The 26,413-nt window shown below is 40.6% G+C and overlaps 1 protein-coding gene across 1 annotated transcript in view; it reads right to left on the bottom strand.

The window, feature by feature from the left end:
* LOC122799626 (guanylate-binding protein 1-like) overlaps positions 1-26,413 on the bottom strand; it is a 1,262,734-nt gene that overhangs the window by 1,072,428 nt on the left and 163,893 nt on the right. Inside the window, exon 5 of the mRNA XM_044068814.1 lies at positions 19,737-19,924. Coding sequence (XP_043924749.1) covers positions 19,737-19,924 — 188 coding nt within the window. The remainder of the gene's footprint in view (positions 1-19,736; positions 19,925-26,413) is intronic.

Here is a 26,413-nt window from a genome sequence, read left to right on the forward strand (position 1 = left end):
TGATCTATATATATATATTTATTTTTTATTATTTTACATTTGTTAACCGGGCTGGTCTAGCTGGATATATTTCCATTTTCAGTAGAGGCCTGGGGAGAAAAGCTCCAAAAAGAAAATGTAAAAGAAGTACTTACATGATAAATAAAGCAAAAAGGTACAAAAAAACATTAATGCATACAAAAGATATTAACACTTTAGAAAAGCAGCAGTAACAAATATTTACACTTAAGAGAGCAACAAACAAATATAACACAGTAAGGATCATGTGCAATTGTTCACATCAGGAGGAAAGGTTTTAGCAGTAAGTTGATTATAGTTTAAGCAGTAACAGTCTTACTTATAAGACTAAGCATTAAAGTGTTTGGAAGTTAGTATAGAGGAGGAAGAAACAGAGGTGAAGAGTGTGGTTAGTCAGGGTTAGTACAAGGGCATATATATATATATATATATATATATATCCTGATATGTGCATTGAGGTCAGCCATTATCAACAGCAGTTCCCATTGTCCTGCTTTATATAGTAATAAAAATATCCTATATGTCTATGTCGATTCTATATGTATATATAAATATATATTATGTGTGTGTGTGCGCGTGCATGTGTTTCTACATTTCTCTCTCTTTCTGGCTGTCTCTATACATATATACATATATACACACACACACTCCTGTGTGTGTGTGTGTGTGTGTGTGTGTGTGTGTGTGTGTGTGTGTGTGTGTGTGTGTGTGTGTGTATATATATATATATATATATATATATATATATATATGTGTTATAGGGTTAGGACTGGGTAAGAGGATTGAGTGAGTGTGATTCTGAGTGTTTAGGGTTAGGTTATATGATAAATTTAGTGTGTGTGTGTGTGTGTGTGTGTGTGTGTGTGTGTGTGTGTGTGTGTGCACACGTGCAAATGTGTGATGATTCCCAACAGTCTTCTGTAGTGGTTATCTTATGGGAACAGCTGTTTTTTTTTGGTTAAAGATGCAGGTTAAAGTTAGAGGCAGGGTTATCTTGTGTTACTACTGTGGCACTAGGAGGCTTTGCTTGTTTCAATGGATCTAGTAATCCAAAAACTCTTATACATCCATAAACCAATTAGCGCAGCTAATAGTAGAAGCATAGATGTAAATCCACTACAAAAAATAAGTGCACATGGTTGATGTACAGATTTACAACATAGTGCTTATCTACCTCTGTAGAACAAACTAACTGCAAGTTAAACAGTGTGACAAACACTGTGCCTTTATAAAGGATAACTGGTTGGGTGTTCATAAATTTATTCCCTGGCACGACTGGCCTGGCCCTTCTTGAAAAGTGTGGAAAGGCTTAAGGGTGGGTAATGACAAAGAGGAAATGTCCTCGCAGCTGAATTTATTTGCAACTCCTGTGTGCCTAGGTAGGACATCTGACTAAGTCACATCCTTGTATTGAAGCAGAGTTAGTGGGAATAACACGCTTAGGCCTTCTTTCCTGGTGACTCTTCGGTGAACTGCATGGACTTTCGGTATGTGGGAGTGGAGAAGTATGTGCTGTCTTGTCTGTACTGAAGGCTGAGATATTTTTCAAAAGACTTGGACAAAATGTATATGCATGGTATTTTAGACAGTATGTGCACTAGTGAGTGCATTTCAAAACTATAACACGTTTACATGACTACAACAAAAAAGGTATATCACCCAAAATGCTTTTTTGTTTCAGGCCATCTTGAGATGCCAGTATCTATAAGCTTAAACCAACTCATACATTTATAGGTTTTGGTTCTTGCAGGGGGAGCACATCATTAAATTGAATGTGTTTCTTCTCTTGCCAACCTCTGTTTCTCAACTCTCCTCTTGGGCAACTATTTGTTTTCACTGAAATTATTTTTCCACATTTCTTGTAAGTGTTACAAGCCTATGAATAGGGCTCTCTCAACTGTATACATAGCTTTATTATCATTTGCTGAAGATATCAGTTTCCACTGAAAATTGGTTCTTAAATTTTATGTTCATTACAACATTGATTAAATATATAAAAATAGCCACACAATTCTCAGTTTGTGATAAGAGAAGCCTGAGTCAACTGGTTTGCATGTTAATTGTTCTAAAATTGCTACAGTCATCCTTGAATTTCTGTTAATTGTTTGTGATCTTGGACATGCTGGATTAAACAATGGGTGCCAGCAGAGGTGAAAATTGTCATATCCAACTTGATGAGGTGATAAGTGCATTGGTTTCTGGCGTGGTATTGACTTTCATTTCACTGAATGAGATGTTTAAATGCTGAGCTGTTTAAGATGTCTCATGCATTTAATGTATGAATTTATCTGAATGTGTTAACCAGTGTAATCTATTCATGAATTAAGTACAAAGTAGTAAAGTCAGATATTGTGTAGGTGCATCATGTGGAGAGACAAGGTTTGGCTTAATTGTTTGGGGTGGCTATGCTGTTTTATAAAATATGTGTGTCGCTGTCTATAGGCTTCTGCTCAGTTGTGGAACTCATAATCATAAGGGAAGGCTGGGGAAGCAGTTAGTGCAGTCTTTTTAAATTAAATTACTACTTTTTTAAAGAATTAAAGTTTCATGTGGCTTATTAGCTATTTTTTTATACAATATTTATAGTGTTTTCCTTTTGTGGATAGTGACAGTATGTTTATAATTAGTTTTGTTGAGTGGTTGTGAAATCAGAGTTGTCACTTCACCTCTTGTGATGTATGTGATAGTGATTATGGCCATGCTTTATTGCTCAGATACTGGGTAGGTTTCCCTGCTGGCTCAATTGAAACAACAGTCTGCTGCACACGACAACATGGCTGTAGTGAGACATTCTGGTACATGTTTACAAGCCTACTGAATGATGCTACAGGTTAGTGCATGTATTTATCTATGACATCATTTAAATTCTCTTTCATTGTTTATGTCAAATATTGAATTTGGAGTATATGTTGTAGGAAGAGGTAAGTATGAATGATGCATTCAGTATATAGTTGCACCATGTTTTGTGCATAACTAGCACCACATTGGAGCTTTTCCAAGTCCAAAATCAGGTATAACTTTTAAGTATTACACTAATTCACATTAGTAAGAGAATAACCTGACTGGCAACTAACTGTGACTTTCTCGTTATCCAGCCTGGTGATAGGCACATCTGTGTGTCTCATCGTGGAGTCTCCTATGACTAATATGTTGCGTTTATGGTAAACCCTTAGTGGTTGTGAGGTATGGGTGTGTGGACTATGTGTGGTATGTGGTGTTAAGGGCTGTGAAGATCGCATGTATTTTTGCCATGGAGGTCTCCTTTGTTTGGGTATGTTTATGTGGAGGACCTCCGCATATGTAGGTGTGTGTTGTGTAGGTGCAGGTGGTGTTTGAAGTGTAGTGATTGTGTTAAGAACCTTTTCAGTGCCAGATATACTGGCTTGAGGTGGAGATAGCTTGGACTGTACATTCCTAATGTAAATGTATCTCTCACAAATTGTGTTCCTAGCTGGTAGTAGTAGATGGTTGTCCGTATATGTGAGGCAGTTGCTACACTGTCTCAGGTTTCCCATATCAACCAGACTGGCAGTAGAAACTGTAGGAAATTGTCCATCCATATTTGGCAGAATCTGAGGAAGAAAGGCCAGGGAGAGCTAAGGGGTGGGCCTAAAGCCCAAGTGCTTAAACCAAAACTAAGAGCTTAGAATAACACTTACGAATAATTTAGACAGGCTATAAACAAGCAGTAATAAATGCAACAGAAAATATGCAGTTGAACACTTTAGAGAACAGGCAGCAAGTAGCAGGAAAAAAGCAAAGCAAGATGAAGTAACAGAATAGTGGGAAGAAACACAAATTAGAAAAATATAAGCAGCTGAATAAAGTGTTTTTTTTTTGAGAATTTTTGGATCAGTAAGAGATTCCAAGTTTTTGTTGATTTTTTTAATGCATTATTTGTATGTGCATGAGAAATGTAAGATTATAGGTTCATAGGTAAGGTAAGTACTAGGATAGTTTCTCTTGCTGGCCATTTTATCTAGCTAATTTCCACTTTTGTGTTTGAAATAACCTATCCCAATAGGTTATTAATTGGCATTACCTGTCCCAAGGTTGATAATTTAAATATTACCCCTAAAGAGAATAACTGGGATCACACCATAGATAGGGATAGGGACCATAGATAGGGAATCTTGAGGCAATGTTACAACTGCCTTATGTACACAGACCACCCTGTCCTCCTCCCAACAAGCTCAAACATATGTGAGAGATGCAACTATATAGCCAAACTGGAGGCTGAGCTCTCTCAACCCAGTACTGGCACAGCCGGTCAGGAGGAAAAGGTAACCACACACACCACAAATCCAGTCTCACATAGTCCCATCGCATCAGCAAACCAAACACACAAAAACATACTCGGAGGCTCTAAACAAAAATCTGCCTAAGCCGCAGAGACCTCCAAAGCAGACATCCAAGCAACCCCCACCATGCAACAATACCCACGTAACACATAACTCACAAAGTCAGTGTGCCACATAGTCACAGCCCTTAAGGCTAAACAACACACCGGATACACTTGGAATAGGTGACTCTATTGTCAGACACACTGATGTCCCACTCACCAGACTGAATAAGGAGAAGGTCACTGTAAGCTGCCTGTCTGGTGCCAGGATCCGCCATATAACACATGCACTCAGGTCACTCCAAAGCAAGTACAAATATGACTCTGTCATTGTCCATGCTGGTGTGAATGACCTGAGACGTACCTCCCTGGACTACATGAAAAGAGACACAGAAGAGCTCTCTCATCATGTAGCCCAGGCCGGTATGACCCTGACCTTGAGTAGCATCTTGCCCTCACCAAGAATGATGCCACAGTATAAAGACAAAATGATCAATTTTAACAATTGGCTAAAGTATAGGTGTCATTCAAAAGGGATCCAGTCTCTGTCAGCCTGGGATGACATGCTCGACAAGCCACGTTGCTTCACAAGGGACGGCTTGTACCTGTGACCCCTGGGTTTTCGAATATTGGCAAAGGCTCTTGCCACCTCCATAGTGCCTGTTTTAGGCAAGGCACAGAAGGCAAACCCACCTCCATAGAAAACACAAAGAAAAAACTAAGGGTAATGTTGCTCAATGCCAGAAAAAACTAAGGGTAATGTTGCTCAATGCCAGAAGTCTACACCTCAAGATGCGCGCACTCGAGACTCTCCTCAGTATGGAGAATATCGGTATCTGTGCAGTAACAGAAACCTGGTTTAACGCTTCTGAAAGCACCCCAGCACTGCCAGGTTATACTTCATACCATGCTTTTTGGCCACAAAACTCGGACAGAACCACAAAAGGAGGGGGAGTATCCATATACATCAAAGATACCCACACCTCCAGGTTAGTGGCACTGCACGAAGCATCGGAGACCATCCATGTACAACTAACAGTGGGCAAAACTGCCTTTCAGTTTGTAGCCTGTTACAGACCACCCTCCCAAACACAGGAACTCCACTCGGCTTTCCTGAGAATGCTGGAAAATATGAAGGTCTCTCCAAACACCATTATATTGGGTGACTTCAACTACCCAAACATTGATTGGGAAAACTACTCAAGCCCATACATCCTCGCCCAATGGTTCCTAGAATTTATAAACTCATATGTTATGGAACAACTGGTCACAACTCCCACAAGAGGGGAAAACATATTGGATCTGGTCATCATCAACATGGGGTCTCTGTTTCACACCAGAGGTATACCCCTCATTGGTAAGATCAGACCATAAATTAATCTCACTGGACATCCATATTCCGTCCCCACCCCCAGCCAGGGAAACCACGGTGAAGAACTTCTCAAAAGCAAACTTCACACTTCTCAAAACCAAGGTAGAATCTTTCAAAGGCCCGGGCCAGTGGAAACTGCGGTCCAAAACGCAGAATCCTTTGCAAAAGCATTCTATGGACACCTACAGGAATGCATGGAGCATGCTATCCCAAATAAAACCAAGACTCACTCCTCCAAAGGCAGGAGACCTGTCTGGTGGACCCCGGCCATAAATAAGCTATATAACAGAAGGAGGAAGCTACTACATGATGGAGCAAAATCCCAAAAAAGGAAGGCGTCTCTGATCACTACTAGCAAGAAACAACAAGCCTGGGTAGTAGTTTAGCCAAAATGCACTATATTGCACTTCTTGCCAATGAGTTATAGTACATGGCTTTGGAATGAGTTAGTTGTGGTAAACCTGCTTGTAAGATGTTTGTGTCATGGGAGAATCTGTTATATGTCACAATTATCCAGTCATCTGCAAACTTGCTTAGACGTTACGTCTCAGAAGTATACGACAAATAGGAGTGATCTCAACATGGAGCCCTGAGGTACCTAGCTTGTGAATGGTCATTTACTGGACATGGTAACAACAATCGTGATTTCCCCGAGTCCCGTCTGTGAGAACGCTTGCAATCCAGTGTTGAGATCTGTGGTTCCATTGTCGGAGTTGCTGTGTCTCAAGAGGGATTCTGAAAAAATCAGGATGCTACATAAGGAACCTGCATACTTTGTCATGACTGGCAACATGTGAACAAATGCCAGGTCTGAAATTGATGTTCACCCAGGTGAAATCAAACATGTGGTAGTCACAGGTATGTGCAATTGTACAGACCTTGATGTACCACTCGCCCGGCCAAACAATAGGGTCACGATCGGCTGTATGCACACTGCCAACATGTGTCACATCGCAAACATACTCAAGTGTCTCACCAGCAGGCAGTGTTATGAGGTGAACGATGAAATGAGCACAGAAACTACAAGCCTATGAGTCTGAGTAGTCTAATATGAAAAGCAAAAGACTGAATTCACAGGGAAATGTTCTGTTCAAAGACACTGGACACAAATTGAATTTTCCTTAGTTGAGAGAAGGCTATGTCTAGTGCCTGGCACAGTGACCTGTAATAACATAGACAGGAAAATTATGGAGTTAAAATTGTCATTCTGTACTCATGACACTGACAGTAGTGTGCTTACTGCCTGACTTGACAAGTTTAGTTAGTACAACTGCAAACTGGATGCTGCAATCCGTATTTGATTGAAGGGTGTAAACCCTCTTACGTGGTGTTTTCTGCGAACGGCACGTCTCTTTTGTTGTTTTAAAAAGACCGAAGTCACATTAGTAATGTGAAAAATATGAATAACTGTGTTTGGCTGAGTAGTGTCTGCTGCCAATTAACAGCTCGATATATGACCAGTGGAGCAGTAAGATTTGAAATATGCACAAAGAAAGGCAGGGAGGGCCTCAAAGTAAATTTACTAATATGAATAAAAGACTAAAGGATTGCTAAATAGTTTCAGCTGAATTAGAGGAGATCATATTAAGATCCCAAATGCCTCAGTTATATGTATTATGCAAGTGATACATACATGCACAAAATAATAGTAGCCCCCCCAAAAAAAAAAATTCACTGCATGGAGTATAGAAAACAGTGAGTTTTCAGTACATAATTTTACTGTGCCAGCATCATAGACACAGGTTTGCTATCTACTGTTTTACAGTCCTTCAAAATGTGTGGAGATGATGAAAACATCATGTAAAATACAAAAACATGTCACTAGGCTAATGTCCCTCAAAGAGATTGTAAAACAAACATAAGTGAACATAATAATGTCTTGTAGAAATAAGGTGGAAATAAAAAAAGTGTACACAATGAAATAATCAAACATTATCCTCAACTCTTTCACAAAATTTAATTTGAAATTGTTTACATAAATCTTTCTGCTGCTGTCTAACAAATGATTCTGCAGGCAGAGGGGAAGACATTTGAAATGGCACTCCCTTCCTTTCAATTGTGAGCTGTCAGTTGCAGTGGCAGTTTTCACACCTTTGCAGTAGTATGGGAGGAGGGGACTGTCAATTCAGGCAGGACTACAAAAGAACACTTAGAACAAAGGCATCCAATTTAGCTACAACTCTGTCTGCTGCTAGATAACTTCAAATTATACTGTAAAGCAAGCTGTGATCTAAACATAAATGAGGGTGATTAGCAACAGAAAAGAAGCAGGCCTAACACAGACGAAATCCAAACTGACAGTGAGTCACAGATTTCCCATTATATGTCAATGGCATGGGAATTCACAGTTACTTCCTTATGTCTGGCATGAGTCACAGAAAGGAGACTTGAAATGCTTTATGGGAAAGAGAAAGGCTTGAAGGAGAAGAAGATCACGTTGATATAGCAAGCCCCATCGGTAGCCATGTTGTGGTAAAATAGCTAAAATTACTAATAAAGCACTTAGAGTCAATTTTAGGTGTTAAAATAGGTCTGGAAACAAAGCTAGACTGAAAAAAACATATTTTTTTAGTTCTAGGGTGGAGTGTTCCTTTAAGGGCAGATCCTGCCTCTTAAACCTGGTTGATTTCTTTGAAAAGTCACCAAGGCCATTGATGAGGGGAAGGTGGTCCACACAGCCTACCTGGACCTCGCAAAAGCCTTCGATACAATACCCCACTCGGGCATTATAGATAAGCTCACCAGCTTAAATATAAACCCCTATGTCACTAGATGGGTTGAAAACTGGCTCAAGGACAGAACCCACATGGTTAGTATTGCTGGAGCCATGTCAGACTCCAAACCAGTTACAAGTGGCGTCCCACAAGGCTCAGTCCTGGGACCTCTCTTGTTCGGTATATATTTCTCGGAGGTACAGGCCAACACGGAAGGACTGTGGCTGACTAAGTTTGCAGATGACTGCAAACTGGGTGCCATAATCGACTCTCCAGCTGATGCAAGCATCCTCCAAAAGGGCCTCATAGAAACAGACAACTGGTGCCAGAGCCATGGCCTCAAGCTAAACGCCAAAAAGTGTATAGTCATCCCCTTTGGCAAAAACAAAGTGCCAACAGATTACCACATAGGTGGTAATCCATTAAGTACAGAAGAAGTAATTAGGGACCTGGGGACCCAAGTTGATAGCAATCTCTCATTTGACAACCACGTGGCCAAAGTGGTTAGAAAAACATTTTATATAGCCCACCTAATCATGAAGGGATTCACATCTAGATCAGGGGAGGTCATCGTGCCTCTTTACTCATCCCTCATCAGGCCCATAATTGAGTACAATGCCCCTTTCAGGATGTACCTTACCAGCCACCTGCAGCAACTGGAAAGACCCCAAAAGTACCTCACCAAGAGGATCATAGGGCTCAAACAGATGCCATATGCTGCCCGGTTAAAGAAACTCCAGCTCTACTCAGTGGCATACCGCCTGCTCAGAGGCGATCTGTGCCTGACGTATAAAGCCATGTCCAACCCGGAATTAATGGACATGCTGCACCAGAAAATCCAAATCCCATCCAGCCACGCACTACAGAGACTTGAACCTCAGCACTGAAATAAATAGGACATACTGGAGGGACAGATTCATAACCCAGAGGCTCCCTTCACTCTGGAATAAAATCCCAGTCCAGGTTAGGCAGAGTCCCTCATTGACTCTCTTCAAGAGGAATCTTGATGAGTGGATGGGAGATCATAGGTTTACCCCAGGTATCACTTCTGTGTCACTGTTAGACAGAGGCACAGTATACTAACCTCGAAAAAGGGCATAGCAAAATTAATTTAAAATGGGTGGTGAAAGCCAAACACACTCTGGCTAGGCTTATAAATGCCCTAGGGCAGATAGCCTAGTATGAACCTATGAACCTATTTTATGACATTGTGTCTCTCTGTACGCAAGACACTGTAGTCACTGGGTGTGGCTATTTCAATGAGCAATGCTACTTTTGTCTTCTTTTCTTGGACCACTATATCCGGTTTTCTAGCATCAATCTTTTGAACTGTTGGTAATGGGTGATCCCATGTGATGTAGACTTCATCATTTTCTATATGCTGCAAGGGGAGAGTGATGTGATTGCATGGACGGGAATGTGTTTGACAACCACACATGCTAACAATTCAAGGTATTTTAGAATCCTTGCATGGAAATGCATTCTCAAATGTATTTATATTCTACAAAATGTAATGTAGATTTTTCCAACTGTAGATTGCTCTGCTGAATGTGTCATGTTGTACAAGGTTCATGGGAACATATTATTGGTTGTGACTGAGTTTAACTGAATTGTAATTATCAACAAACCCCATCTTGCCATTTTCTTTCTGCATGGGGTCGGGAAGGCATGTTAACTGTCACCATCTCTCTCAATTCAATGCCACACTTCTGCCTTCTTCAACACTCATGCCTGACTGTCGCAGATCTTCTCTCATAAAATCCATTCACCTCTTTGCCGTATACCTTTGTTTTCTCTTACATTCTTCCTGTCTGTCCCAAATGTTTTTCACCATACTGTCTTCTGCTTTTCTGCACATGCCAGAACCACCATAATGCATTCTCTTTGATTTTTATGTAATTGGAGCTATTTGTCTTCTGCTATTATGTCCTCATTTTTTGTCTGTCCTACAGTGTTCATCCTACCTCCCTTCGCAGGCACTTCATTTCCATCATCTCTTGCTTTCTCTTCTGCTCAGCCTTTACTGCCCAGGTTTCTGTACCATATAGTAGTACTGGTCATAATACTGTTTTGTACACCTTACTTTTCAGCTTCTTTGGCTTTCTTCTGTTATATACTATACCAGACATTATGCTGCCACCCTTCTGATTCTAGCTTTGACCTCTTAATTCAGACTTCCCTTCTCTTCAACCATGCCTGTCAGATACTTGAAGCTATTAACCTGTTCCACTATCTTCCCTTCTTTCTCAGTTCTCAGCTTCTTCTGATTTCCCCAGTTTGCTGCAATTATAACTGTCTTATCTGAACTTAGTTTCATCCCATGTGCCTTCAGTTTTGCATTCCACTCCCCTATCCTTTGCTGAAGTTCTTGGTCAGAGTCTGTCTGCACTGCCACATTGTCTGCATACAGCAGCTTTGTTGATCTGTCCTCTCTGACCTGCTTGGTGATGTAGTCCATCATCAGTATGAACAGCAATGGGTTTAGAGCTGAACCTTGATGCACAACACTCCCACTGGGAAAACCCTCTGTGAGACCAAATATTATCTGTGTTTGAATTGTTGGGTCCTTGTACATAGCCTGCACTAATTCTACCAATGTTTCTGGGATTGGATTTTAAACCCCCACAGTACTGCCCAAATCAGCTTTCATGGAACATTGTCATATGCTTTCTCCAAGTTTAGGAAAGCCCAACTGGACTCTTTCCTCATCTCTAGGTTCTTTTCAACTATCTGTCTCACTGCAAATATTATGTCAGATGTGTTGCATCCTGATCTGAATCCAAATTGCTCATTTCCCATCTTACTTTCTACTATTCTGTGTATCCATTTATCAGTCACCGTCTCCAGAACCTTCATGCAGTTTAACAGGACTTTGATACCGCTGTACTGCCCACAGCTGTGGATGTCCCCTTTGTTCTTGTACAATGGCCTGAGTATGCTTGACCTCCAGTAATCTGGGATATGCCTCTTTCTCCACACTGTTATGAGTACCCTCAGGAGCCATTTCTCCCCATCTCACCCAACATCTTGATCATATCTGCTGTGACCTCACCTGAGCCTGCTGCTTTCCCAGACTTCATTTTCCTTCTTGCTATTCTTACTTCTTCTAGTGTAGACTCTTCTTCTATCATTGTAGGCTGTATCTGGGGCAGTACAGATGATGTAGGGTCTTCTGCATTCAGGAGCTGCTGAAAGTACTCCTTCCATCTGCCTTTGATGTCCCCTGGACTGGTGAGCAGGTTGTTGCTGGCATCCTTTATAAAGGGTGTCTGACTAACTTTATATTTCTATCTTTGTCTTGAAATCTGATATAGTTTATTTGTGCCACCTACTGAGTCACTTTCCAGATGCTGGTAGAATGCCTCTGACACCCTGTTCTTTGCTATTGCAACTCCTTTCTTAGCTTCTTTGTTAGCCAACCAGCATTCCTTCCTAGTCTGGTCTGTCCTTTCTATCTCCCACTTTTTTTTTGCACTCCTTTCTTTTGATGACTTTATGGACTTCTGCATTCCACCACTAGCTTCCCTCATATACCTTATTTCCATACCTGGCTTGGCCACATATCTGTTCTATAGTCCTCACCCATGCTGTTTTGAGGTGCTGCTATTCTTCTTCCACTCCACCTACTTCTTCCCCTTTTTGGGGTGCTAGACCCCTGAGTAATTCCTTGAACTGTTGTGCTTTCTCTCCAGCTAACTTCTAGGTCTTCAGACTGGTCTCTGTTGACCTTAGATCCTTCTTTGACCACTGCTTTCAGCTTACTGTGGCAACCAGTGTCTCTGTTGACCTTAGAGCCTTCTCTGACCACTGTTTACAGCTTACTGTGGCAACCAGTGGTTTATACTGTGGGCTGACTGTTTCACTTGGAATTACTTTAATGTCTGACATTATTGTCTGGCAGTAGTTTACCAGAAAATCAAACATTTTATGAGGGATACAGCAGAATCAGGGTCATTCAGCAAAATCAGACCATTGAAAAAAATATTTTACAGAAACACTTATGATGATAGATTAATTAGTGCTGGAACATGAATTTTTTAAACTTGTTTGCTGCAGTATATTGTGTGATGCTACTTTTTATAAAATGGTAGTTTATTGGTCGTTTGGGCAGTTTTTTCATCTCTTTCAACTTTCTGGTATAAAAGCCTGTGTTTGCGCTTGTTTCCCACCTTTCCTGTAACTAGTCTAGTCCAGATACAGATTTGCTGTATCCAGGACTGCTTGTAAACTTCTGAGCCCCCCCAAGCCTTTCTGTGTTGGAGGGAAGCTTTCTAGTTTTTTCAGTGGGAGTGGTAAGCACTAGGTAGCCTATCTACAACAAGAGTGGTTTCTGGCCCAGAAATTGTAGTTTATTGGCCTTTTGGCAGTTTTTCCATCTTTTTCAACTTACTGGTTTAAAAGCCCATGTTTGCGCTTGTTTTCCAGCTTTCCTATAACTAGTCTAGTCCAGATACAGATTTGCTGCATCCAGGACTGTTTGTAAGCTTCTGAGCCCCCCAAGCCTTTCTGTGTTGGAGGGAAGCATTCTAGCTTATCAGTGAGAGTGGTAAGCACTAGGTAGCCTATCTGCCACAAGATCCAGGTACAGATTCTTAGTTTTAGCACTTGAATTTGCTTATTTGTGCTCAGCACTTGTTCAGAACTTGTTAGCACTAAATAAGTTACAAATTACCAAAGCACTCAACTTTCCTCTTTACCTAGCGGAAAACAGTTTTTGTACTTACTTTCCTCACTTGCTTAGAGAAAAACAGCTCCACTCACTTTCCTCACTTGTCCAGAGAAAAGTAGTCTTTTATTCAGGCATGTCCAAGGGTCAGCTCCCAGTGTTCTCTCTTGTCTATCTAATGAATCTGGGCATCTTGAGACAATGTAGCAATTGCCTCATGTACACAGACAACCCTCTCCTCCTACCACCCAACACCACAACCTGTGAGAGATGCACTTATCTAGTCAAACTTGAGCTAAACCTCCCTCCATCCAAGACTGAACTTGACAGTCGAGAGGAGAAGATAAACATTTGCACCATACCACACTCATCACATAGTCCCACTAAACCTACACCACTAAAATCCACACATAGAAACACAAAAACATTCACAGAGGCTCTCAATAATAATCTGCTCAAGCAATAGAGACCTCCAAAGCAGAAAGGTAACAACCTCCACCCCCAAAACAACCCAAATGACACATAGCCCACAGACTCAGTGTGCCAATAAACCACAGCCCATAAGGCAAAGCAACTTACCCAACACACTAGTCATAGGTGACTCTATAGTCAGGCACACTGATGTCTCACTCATCAGGCTAAACAAGGAGAAGGTTACTGTCAGCTGCCTGTCAGGTGCCAGGATTGGCCACATAACCCACGCACTCAGGTCACTCCACAAGTACAAATATGACTTTGTCATTGTCGATGTTGGTGTGAATGACCTGAGACGTACCTCCCTGGACTACATGAAACAAGACATGGAAGAGCTCTCCAATCTTGTAGCCCAGGCAGGTATGACCCTAAGTAACATCCTGCCTTTGCCCAGAATGATACTGCAGTACAAGGACAAAATGATTGACTTCAACAATTGGCTAAGCTTCTGGTGTCATTCTAAGGGGATCCAGTATATGTCTGCCTGGGATGACATGGTCGACAGACCATGATGCTTTGCCAGAGATGGCCTGCATCTGTTGCCCCTGGGATTCCGGATACTGGCTAAGGCTCTTGCCACCCCTACAGTGCCTTTTTTATGCAAGGTTCAAATGACAAATTCACCACCATAACAGGAACAGGCAAGCAAAAACTGATGGTAATGCTACTCAATGCTAGAAGTCTAAATCTCAAAATGCACTCACTCGAGGCACTCCTTAAAATGGAGAACATTGATATCTGTGCAGTGACTGAAATCTGGTTCAAGGCTCTAGAGACCACCCCTGCATTACCAGGCTATAACTCATACCACACTTTTTGGCCATCTAACCTGGACCAGAAAACTAAATTTGGAGGTTTGCCCATATTCATTAAGGATATACACACGTCCAGGCTAGTTGTGCAGCATAATGCATCCAAGGTTATCCAAGTGCAACTAACTCTGGGCAAAACTGCAATCCAAATTGTAGCTTGCTACAGATCTCCTGCCATGCCCCAGGATTCCCACTCCTCTTTTCTTGATATACTGGAAAATATTAGGGTTCAACCAAAAAAACTAATAATGGGTGATTTCAACTACCTCACCATTAACTGGGAAAACTACTCATGTACCAACTCCTTTGCTCAATGGTTTCTGGAATTCATAAATTCCAATGTCCTGGATCAACTTATCCATATCCCCATCAGGGGCAACAATATCCTAGACCTAGTCATTACCAACATGAGTGACTGGTGCTCCACATCTAAAGTCAACTCCTCATTGGTCATATCCAACCATAAGCTAATCACCCTAGATATCTGCATCCTGCCCCCACCCACCATTAAGGAAACCATGGTAAAATATTTCTCCAAAGCCAACTTCATGCTTCTTAAAACAGAAGTGGTGAACTTCATGACACCTATGCAGATGGACAATACAGTTACAACTGCTGAATCCTACACAAATGCACTCAATAAGCACTTACACAAGCGCATGGATCGTGCTATCTCAAACAGAATCAAGATGCTATCCTCCAAAAAAAGGAAGCCAATCTCGTGGTCCCCTGCCATAAATAAACTACAACAGAAGGAAGGAACTGTTGCAAAAGAGAGTAAAGTCCCATGAGTGGAGGAGCTCCCTGGGCAGCCTCAGTAAGAAGCTGAGATCCTTTATAAGATTCTCCAAAGCTAGCTACGAAAAAAAAAAAATTGCCACTGATTCTAAGGGCAACCACTAAGCATTCTATAGCTATGTTAAGAATCTCAATGGCAACACTCAGATCTGCTCTGAGTTACACCACAACGGCACAAAAATTACAGAACCAACTGATATTGCCAACATCCTGGCAGATAGGTTCAGTGCTAACTTTACCCCCCCTCTCACCCCCTAAAGGGCCCCATATCTATACATGAAGAATGCAGACTCCCTGTAATCACATCTATGCAGGTAAAAGCTGCACTCTCTAAAACCAAAAACTCAACATTTATGGGACCGGACAACATCCCAGACTGCATTTTACATGAACTTCAGAACAAACTGGCTCCCCACCTAATCATCATGTTCAATCATAGTCTCACGTCAGGCTTTGTGCCCACTGAATGGTGCACAGCAACAGTTATCCCACTCCACAAAGGGGGAGCCACCACTGATCCTGGGAACTATCACCCTATTTGCCTGATGAGCCTGGTCTGCAAGGCCATGGAACGTATCAACATGGAACTCATAAACAAAGACATTGGTAACCTCCAAACTCTGGATCCCATCCAGTTCAGGTTCATGAAAGGCAGATCATGCCTTATGAACCTGATCGACTTCTTTGAGGCAGTCACCAAAGCTGTAGACAAGGGTAAGGTGTTTCACACAGCCTATCTTGACCTCGCCAAGGCTTTTGACACCATCCCCCATTCTGGAATTATAGCTAAACTCACTAGACTAGGTATAAATCCCTACATCACAAGATGGGTTGCCAACTGGCTCACTGACAGAACCCACACTGTAAAAGTTGCAGACTCCAAATCTGACTTCAAACCAGTGACAAGTGGAGTACCACAGGGTACAGTTCTGGGACATCTCCTGTTTGGTATCTACTTCTCTGAAATACAGGCTAATGCAGAAGGCCTCTGGTTAATAAAGTTCACAGATGACTGCAAACTAGGAGCCATAGTCGAGTCCCCAAATAATGTGGACATCCTACAGAAGGGCCTCACTGAGACAGATGCCTGGTGTCAGTGGCATGGCCTCAAGCTCAATGCCAAAAAGTGCATTGTCATCCCCTTTGGTTAAAACTCTGTACCCATGAACTACCACATAAACGACAGTCTACTTAATGCTGAATGTGTGATAAGAGACCTTGGGGCCCAGGTGGACAGTAGTGTCTCCTTTGATAATCACATCGCCACAGTAGTCAGGAAATCCTTCTATGTGGCACACCTCATCACAAAAGAGTTCTCATCCAGGAAAAAAGAGGTCATTGTTCCCCTCTACTCAGCACTCATTAGACCCATTATAGAGTGCAACACCCCTTTTGGAATGTACCTCACAAGACATCTGCAGCAGTTGGAAAGGCCAGAGAAGTACCTCACAAAGAGGATTACTGGCCTCAAACAGATGCCCTGCACTGACCATCTCAAAAAACTCCAGCTTTACTCTGTAGCATATCACCTACTCTGAGGAGATCTCTGCCTACCATATAAAGCTATGTTAAACCCAGAGCTCTTGGACATGCTACACCTAAAGAAATCCCAATCCCCTCCAAGCTACATGCCCTAGGGACCTAAACCTTGTCACCACAATAAGCAGGCCATGCTGTAGGGATAAATTCCTGTTCCAGAGACTTCCTATACTCTGGAACAAGCTACCCATCTATGTCAAGCAAAGTTCCTCATTAGCACCCTTCAAGAAAAATCTTGATGAGTGGATGGGAAATAGGAAATACACCCAGGGGATCAATTCTGTGGCTCTGCCCAACAGGGGCACAGGAAATTATCTTTCTTGGGTGGCTTAAGCCAGGCAGCCTTGTTGGCTAACCTTACTTAGGCCCTTGGGCCGATAGCCTAGTACCTAACTATGTACCTATGAACCTATGATAAGTTTAACAACATTATGGCAACAGGGGACTACTGTCAAACTACGTTGCTGCTTTAACATTATAAACAGTATGCAAACACTGTGGTCCAGTATTTTTCACTACTGGCTTCATTTGCTAAGTTTAAAACACATCTGCTATCTGGCTTAGCAGGACTATTGCATATTTATGAGAAGCATGGTGGACTACTTAACTGGACATCTGATACGCACTGACAGAATGGGTATAATTGTTCCATCTTTCTTCTGTGGAGGAAAATAGCTAGCTGCTTGCTGTTGTTTGCTTATTATTTTTGGTTCTGCAAGACTGATGTGATTATGTGAAGCAATGTGCAATACTTTAATATGTGGCATAGTAATTGCTTCTGCCATAAACCTCACCTAGTCTAGAACCAGTCCTGCTCATGGGTGTGTACAGATGGTTTCTGTACTGGAGAGGGCTGGGGATAATGTTATTGATTTTCTACCCTCCTCCCAAACCTCAGAGGTCACTGTATCTTGTGCTGGGCTGTGAACAATGTGGTCAATGTGGTCATTATTTCTTTTTCTTTCCTCAAAAACTTCACAGGGGTGGATGGATGGTCGGTATAGTTGTATAGGAGCACTGTACTGTGTCTAGAAATAGCTATTTGGAAATATTATTGTAATCATTATTTTTTTTAATTTTCCTCACAGACATCTGATGCACATGCAAGTGGCTATCTTTTAGGGAACAGTAAATAAGCATGCTGTTTATATAATCTGACAGCAAATACATTAGGTTCCAGTCTGACATCTGAAGGGTACACAAAACATAGCTATCTATTGGGGTTGAGGATGAGGAGGCATGCTGTAGATAAATATCAAAAGTGTAGCTAGGGTAGGGTGAGAGGGAAAATTGCCCCAGGTGAAAAGTGCTGGAGGGGCACAATCAGCCATCCATACAGTAAAGTTTTTCAATGTTTAATATGGGGGGGACAAATGGTTTATTACAGTAAAGTCCTTTAAAGTCACCTTTTTTCCTCTTCAAGCGTAATAAGTAACCATTGGCTTAATACAGTAAAGTGTAACAGAAAGTAAGATGGGACATGAGCACTTCAGATTCAGGTCAGAATAGAGCAGAACTGACCCAATGTTTGCAGTGAGAATGGTAGTTGAGAAAAAGCTAGAGATGAGGAAAGAGTCCAGCTGGACATTCCTAGACTTGGATAATGCACATGACAGGGTTCCAGGAAAGCTGATTTGGGTAGTCCTGTGGGGTTTTATGTCCCACAAACATTGATAGAATTAGTACAGGTTATGTACAAAGACCCACTAATTCAAATACAACAGTGTTCAGACTCACAGAGGGACTCCCATTGGGAGTGAGTGTGCATCATGGTTCACCTCTAAGCCCTCTACTATTCATAATGGTGGTGGTCGACATCAGCAAACAGGTCAGGGGCAGATCAAGAAAATTACTGTATGCAGATGATATAGTATTACAGGGAGACTCTGAGCAAGAACTTCAGCAAAGGATAGGGGAATGGAATGTAAAACTGAAGGCACATGAGATGAAACTGAGTACAGATTAAACAGCTGTAGTGCAGCAACTGGGGGGAATAAAAAGTAGGTGAGAATTAAGGTATAAGGGGAATAGTGGAACAGGTTAGCAGCTTCAAGTATCTAGGAGGGTTGTTTGAGGAGAAGGACAGTCTGAATGAAGAGGTCAAAGCTAGAATTAGAGGGGCTGCAGCCAAAAGTGTCAGGTATAGGGTATGACAGAAGAATGCCAAAGAAGCTGAAAAGTGTACAAAACTGTGATGTGACTAGTACTTCTCTATGGTACAGAAACCTGGGCAGTAATGGCAGAGCAGTTGAAAAAGCTAGAGGTGATGGAAATGAAGTACCTCAGATGGGTGGTAGGATGCACACTGTGGGACAGATGAAGACATGAGGGCATAACCGCAGAATCCAAAGTAGCTCCAATTGCAGAGAAAGTCAAACAGATTACAATGGTTTAGTCAAATGTGCAGAAAAGGCAGGAGACAAGTTTGTGAAGAAAATTTGGGACAGCCAGGAAGAAGGCAAGAAGAAAGAAGGGCATCCAGGAAACAGATGGCTAGATTATGTGAGACAAGACCTGCAACAGTCAAGCGTGAGTGTCGAAGATGGTAGGAGAGTAGCACTGAATTGAGAGAGATGGTGACAGTTGACACAACACCTCAACCCCATGTAAAAAAATGGGAAAAAGGGGGTTGATGATGACGATGGTAATATATACACATACAGAAAGACACTCATATGCATAAAGGCATACCTTTTACCTAAGGTGTCTGCACCGTTGCAAATTGTTAGTAAGAAAAAATATCTCACTCTTAATTGTCTTGAGTGTATTATAATAACTGAATAACAACAATGCCAAATTTATAGACAAAAAGACTTGTCTGAACTGTTGAGCATGCTTAAAATTCTCTTCACAAGATACTTTCTCTTTTTCTGGTAGCAACTAAATGTAATTCCTGAATAGTTATAAAACAGATTCTGTGTAAACATAAATGAAAAGATATTCAACAAGCAGATATTTATGTGAAGAATATTGTAATGTAATTGGATACAAAATCTGTTACCTTTCTTCTCTTTCAGACAGTTTTCCAAATACTTATCAGCCGTAATTGCTTGGCCATCCATTTTCAGGACCAAGCTGAAATCTCTAATGGTCCACACAAAAGGAGGAAAAATTCTCCCCAAGTCTTCTTTCTCGTTTTCTTTTTTCTCTGTTTTTATCTTAATGATATCACTCAGTTTCGTTACAAGTCTAAAATGTAGTTCAGGAATATAATTTATTCACATTGGTTACAAAGTAAACAAGAAGAGTCTTAGACCCTTTTTAGGAACAACCCATGATTAATGTATATAATAAATGACTGCAATAAATAATTAAAGAACACACAAGTAAAAATGATCACCTAGTACCTAGAGGCAAGGTAAATTATTCCATATATAACAAAAGCACATTACATGTAAATGAGTTAACTGCTGAATAATCACTGATATATGAATCCAAACAAGAAATTTGTGGATTTTGAAAGTGTCACTTTCCATCTTAGGAAACAAGACAGTTATCTAGGACAGACATTGTGATAACTGAAGGCTATATCACCTACTGTGGGATTTTCTTCAGTTAAAGACAGTCAGGTGAGTCATAAGCCTGGGTTAATATTTAGGAGATGAGACCTGGTATCCATTCAAAAAAGAAAATGATAGGTCACAAAAAAGTAACAACAGAGGTAAAACTTCACACAGAGAGGTCTCTAACTTGTTTCTGAAATGTTCTTGATGGCTGATTTCTCACTTATCCTTACTGCAGACTGATTTATACTCATTAACACAGGGAAGCACTGTCAAGGAATGCAGTTTGCAGCAGACAGAACAGCAATATTTCCTCTCTGTTCTGCTATTGGCTGAGACAGTGTGATTGAGGGTTGACATTTAGGATTCATAGGTAAATACGAGGTAATCAGTCTGCAAACCATTGCATATCTAGCCAGTAACTACAGATAAGAATCAAACTCTGTACCTTGTGTCTATGAATTAAACACCTTAACTATTATGCCAACCCTCCCACCTTCTAACTGCATGTGCCTTCTAACTGCATGTGCTAACTCAAAAATCTTTAGCCATCGGTTGGCTAGAAGGCACTGCTAATTGATGCAGGGTGAAGAAAGATTACTTCTTGTGGGAGTTCCTAAAGCTGGGGCAGGGAATGCACAGGTAAGATTCTGTCAGTCATCCTCTCAAATTCTCTTGCTAGGTGGCACTTCACTAGGTGGAAATTATGAAACTGCAAGGTATGAGGGGGTAGTGCAGTTCCTTCTTTGTAAAGGAGGGGTCCAGCAATATACGCACAAAACATCTAGAGCTTTCTCTGTTACAGAAATACAATTTACACACAAAACATTTGGTGCTTTCTCTGTTAAAGAAATGCAATGCACACACAAAACATCTCAGGCTTTCTCTGTTACAGAAATGCAACATACATACACAAAACATCTGGGGCTTTCTCTGTTACAGAAATGCAATGCACACACAAAACTTCTGGGGCTTTCTGTGTTATAGAAATGCAACGCACACACAAAATATCCGGAGCTTTCTTTGTTACAGAAATTAGTTCTAGCATGTAAACTGTCAATGAAATGACACAAAATTAAATGAAATGCAACTTTGCTAGCTATGTGAAACACTAGAAGAGAAATTTGTTACACAAAGCAAACAAAACACTTGGGAAGCCACATGTGAAAGTTTATATATCATGACAATAAAAAGGCACTACAAGTGATGAATTAATAAATGGTAGTTTAGAAAAGTGTGACAATCAGAGCAGCATTTCATGGGATGAGTATCTAAATGCTCAAAAAGTACTTTGTATCTCTTTAATTGTAACTATAACAAAATGCCACCATTAGTATGATTAGAAGGCAGTAACTTATTTTCAGTTATTCTTTAGTATGATACAAATGGCCGTTTTGTCCAAACAGAAAATATTTCATTGAGCAGCCAGTCTCTGTGAATTGTCCATATCTCAGAGGTACAACCATGATCCAGTAACACTTCATCATGTAATGAACCAAAGAACTGTAGGACTTTGACTATTGCAAAATTGTATACAAAACATTCCCTGAGACACAAGAGACAGTCATTCTTTATATAAACAAAACCACTTTCTTCAATGAAGTCACTGAAGGAAAAAAATCTAAATCTGAATGCAAACTCGAATGCAACATGGGGCAGGGGGTAGCAGGGGGTTGCCGTTACTAACAGCTGACTTCAGCCTCAAAGATGTACCAGTACAGGTAATACCTCCCACAGCTATTTGATTTCAGGAGTGTCACTTGTGAAAAAATAGATCCATAATGAACTGTAGATCCTGCAGGCTTTTTTTTTTGTTTGTTTGTTTTCTTATGTTACTTAGATTAGTCTAAATAAGGGTAAATATGGACAACTTTAGAGTCTGCAAATACTATTATAGGGCTAAACATTTTGTGAACACCCATGGAGTTGTAGAAACATCAAAGGGCAAGGCAGAAAACTGAAAATGAAATCCCAAATCCCTAAATCTTAAGAATGTTCGATGATCTGGATAAATTCGAATGTGAAGATTGGTGTCCTTTAGGTCCAAGGTAACCAGAAAACCTTGTGTGAGCATCGTTGGGAAAAGGCTTTGGAGGGCTAATATCCTAAATTTTGGAATTTTTAGGAAACTACTCAGGATTGATAAGTCCAAAATGGGTTTCCATGTGCCTTGTTTTCTTGAGACAAGGAATAACCTTGGATAAGAGCCTTGTTCTTTTCAATGGTGTGGGACAAATTAAAAAAAAAAACATTGGGAGCACCCATCTGTCTGATGTTATCAGTCAATAAATGGTGAGGGACTGAGGGAGTTTCCATGACAGAAAGGAAAGGGGGTGGCTGAGAAGGGTGGGAGAAGCAGAAAAGTTAGTAATGATACGTTTGGAGACTTATCAGCTAAGGATCTGTTAGATCATTTGAAATCTGATTTAGGTTTTTTTCTGCCACTTCTGTTTAGAGGTAATTTCTAAGTTTTGGTGTGACCTTTGAACTTTGTGAAATAATGGGCCACCTTTCAAAGGGTTATTCCACTGAAATTTTGTCACAGTGGAGAGAAAAAGTGGTTTAAAATCTTACATGGTTTGCCCCTCACTTGTAATTTTTTGAAAATTTCAGTAGATGCTAGGTTACAAAGATTGCCCTTATCCAAAATAGCATCCAGTAACTTAGCTTTGACACCATCACTCAAGAACTGTAAGCGTAGCCATGACTACCATGTTAAAACATATCAACGTACTGCTGCCCTGGATGAGTCAGGAATGTCTGAAAATAGTTTGTTTATGTTGTCAAAAACAGACAGTGAATACCTGTACCTGTGGGTTTGTTAGTTTATAGCATAGAATGAAACAGTAGCAAAAGTGTACACTTTCTTGCCATGCCTATCCATAGCCCTGCTGCCCCTGTCATTGGGTAATGCATCAGTAGAAGACAGGAGTTTAGATCCTTTGATAGATGCAGCTGAAATCAGAGCAGGGTCTGAGGAAGGGCTTTTGTACAAACATTTATGAGAATCTGGTAATTTATAAAACCTATCTGGATTTTTAGGAGCAGAAGGCCATGACTCCGGTGTCATGGTAGTAGACAAGAAGGTATCTTGTAAAGCATCCAACAATGAAGTGATGGTTGAAGGCTTAATGTACATTTAATAAGTCATAATATCTACTGGAAGTGCTACAACACTTTTAAAACAGTACTACCAAAAGAGATTTTCTCCAAAGGAGAGTCAGAAGAGAGTGTGTCTTCATCCCAACAGGTATCCTGTAGAAGAATGGATTTGTGATGAATGCACCAAACATTCCATGTCTGAGTATGAAGAATCTTCTTTGTCTGAAGTATCCTCCTTCATTTTCTGAGGAGTAGAGGAAAAAGCGGAAAGAAACTGGGGTGGGGTCAGTGACATAACTGCTTTGAAAAGCCCTTGAGAAAACATATACCACTTCTGTTGTGGATCAGATGGCAAAGGGGTAACAAGAGGGGACATGTGCTTTGTTTTATGCTTCCTCTTTTTAGGAATGTTAGCATATATAATATGAGGCGGGCAGACTCCTCACATACCTCAGTAAGGGCACTTGAGATGTCCTCTCAAAAATGATCTACTGTATGTCATCTGGATCCTGTGAAATCACAAGCCATGGTTCCTCTTCTTGGGCTTGCCAGCCATCTAATCAGTTGGATGTGAATTTACCTGCAAGTTGCACTTCAATCTCTGGAGAGATCCCAACAGCTGAAAGAGAGCAGCTGAAAAGTCTGCAAGCTCATCATGTACCTTGACAGAAACCTATGGCTCCTTTCAGGTAACAGAAGCCTCCAAACGGTCAGTTTTCTCAGCTTTCTGTCATGGCTGCTAAAAGAGATGACTCAGACGCCTTTCTACCTCATCCAAGCTCATTAAGTCTTCGGTTATCTAAATAAATCTTCTAAGATGCTAAGCCACGTCTAACTGTTGCATGGAGCAAAACACTTAAAATGAGGCTGTCACTAAAGTTATGATCAGAACCAAGAAGAATATGCACTTAGTATGTTTATATTTGTAGGGAATCTGCTTTCTGAAGTCACAGGCTTGTACGAAAAAATGAAAAAAAAAAAATCTGTCAAAACGTTAGTGAATCAGGGACTTCCAATTAAAGACAGAGACATGGTGACAGCTTCCTAGTGTGTCCTGGATTATCCTATCCTATTCTAAAAAAGGATTGCCTTCCTCTTATCCAGTTTACCATATCTTGATAAATGGATCTGAATTACTTCATCCTCCTGGGGTAAAAAAAATACATGCCTCCTTAAAAGAAGGGTATAAATAAGGTTGTCAGGACAATCACATCCAGTGCATGTAGGCAGCAAAATAAGGAATGTTGTGTATGTACAGATTGAAATATGGCTACAAAAAGGATTGCTCACTACAAACTATGGCACATTCTGCAACTGACACTAAACTGGAACTAATCTTGTCTAAATTGCAGAGGATAAACTTGACCTTGGCTACTTATGTGGAAAAGACCAAAATACACTTAGATGAGGTCAAGGATGTACCCTCGGCTCATTTGGATCAGGCAGCTGAGATAGATATGTCCCTGTTGGCAACCTTGCAGAGGCTGCCTGAATCAAAAGTTGGATGTAGGCTAATTTAGAAAGAAGATCATGGAGACAATAAAAATACACATATCATGGTCATTCCTGAAGGAGTGGAATTTTCCTGCTTAACTTTTATGGTGGATAAAATGCTGGAATGTACTAGTTTACAGAAGGAAATAGTCTGGAAGAAATGCAAAGAGTGCTCCTGCCCAAATGTTAAGATCCCATATGCCGAGACCTATCTTGGTGTATTTTAGCAGATAGCCATTGGGGGAAAACTGTATAAAAAACAATAAGCTTTCTGTGTCTATGATTATTCTGACAAAACAAGAAAATTCTGCTCAGCCTTTAGATTAGTAATTAGACACTGTCAGCGAAAAGATGGAAATGTAGATTCATGTATCTGATTAAACTCAGTGTTGCCCCATTAGCTTAAATTCACTACCAGAAGCAAATATGAAGTTTCCCAAAAGTCTGGAGATACTCCATCAGATGTCCTCATCTGGCATGAATTTATGTGTATGAAGAAGGCATTCTGAAGGAGTCAGCAAGGAACATTTTCTTAGGCTCAAAAAATAAATGGTGAATCTTGTGGCAGAGGCAACTAAAGCCACGGTATAGCTGTCCATTAGACTTGAATTAACATTAGCTTAGCCTGGACAAGTGAACAGTCAATTACTCAATCTCATTATTAAACCTCATGTGTTTGTGCTATCCTATAGTTATATAACAGCATGCATCAGTCCATGAGCTAAGTCATTTTTTTTCTCTAAATTCAATTTTAAAGCTGTCATTTTGAGATTTATTATACTTTTTGATAAGTTCTACACAAGATGCATTATTTATCACTCTTGGTAATAAGTGTCAGAGGGCCACAGTTGATAGTTTGCATTAATTTTCCTACAGAGAATTGGGGAAAATGTACACAGACGTATCTGAGAAATTCTGCCCTCACTTTTGGAATGGTTGCGATTTTGCATTCTTTTCTTTATCTTAAGAAAGACAGTCTGCCTCCTCCTAGGAATTCTACATTTGCACATAATTTCTGTGCTCATTGTTGCCAGCAGGTGGTCCGACATAGATGAGTAGTTACTCAAGCAGAGAAGTACTTTCCACTTCTTGTGCATGATATGAGACTGGATAATTTGTGAAGATTTGTTACGGCAAGTGGTTGGATTTTTAGTATTCAATTGACAATGACAGCTTCATACATCCCTCCAGGCACTTTGCAGAAAGGCTTAATAGAAGACTTAAAAAAATGGATAGTGTTCCAACAAAGTATGGTGGTTTGGGCGGCAGGGGAAGAGATTGGGATCTAACCCTGCATAAGAATAAAGTTCCAGACCTAGGGGTAGCTATATCTCACCTGTGGCTTATATTTAAAACATTTCCATAAAATGGTAGGGATGGTAGATATCCATTCTTTACACCATGAGACATCCCTGCAAATTTTAAATCCCTTTACAGAAATGATAATGTATTCATCACTGAGGAACATGCTCATCCTGTACAAGTATTTAAGACCCTCTATCAATTTCAGATCATGCCTTATTTCAATTCCATTTGCTATTACCCAACACCTATCTAGACCATTGTGGTACGCAAATAT

This window comes from Protopterus annectens, chromosome 4.part0 (assembly GCF_019279795.1).
Source record: "Protopterus annectens isolate FY-2018-M chromosome 4.part0, PAN1.0, whole genome shotgun sequence".
NCBI lineage: Eukaryota > Metazoa > Chordata > Ceratodontiformes > Protopteridae > Protopterus > Protopterus annectens.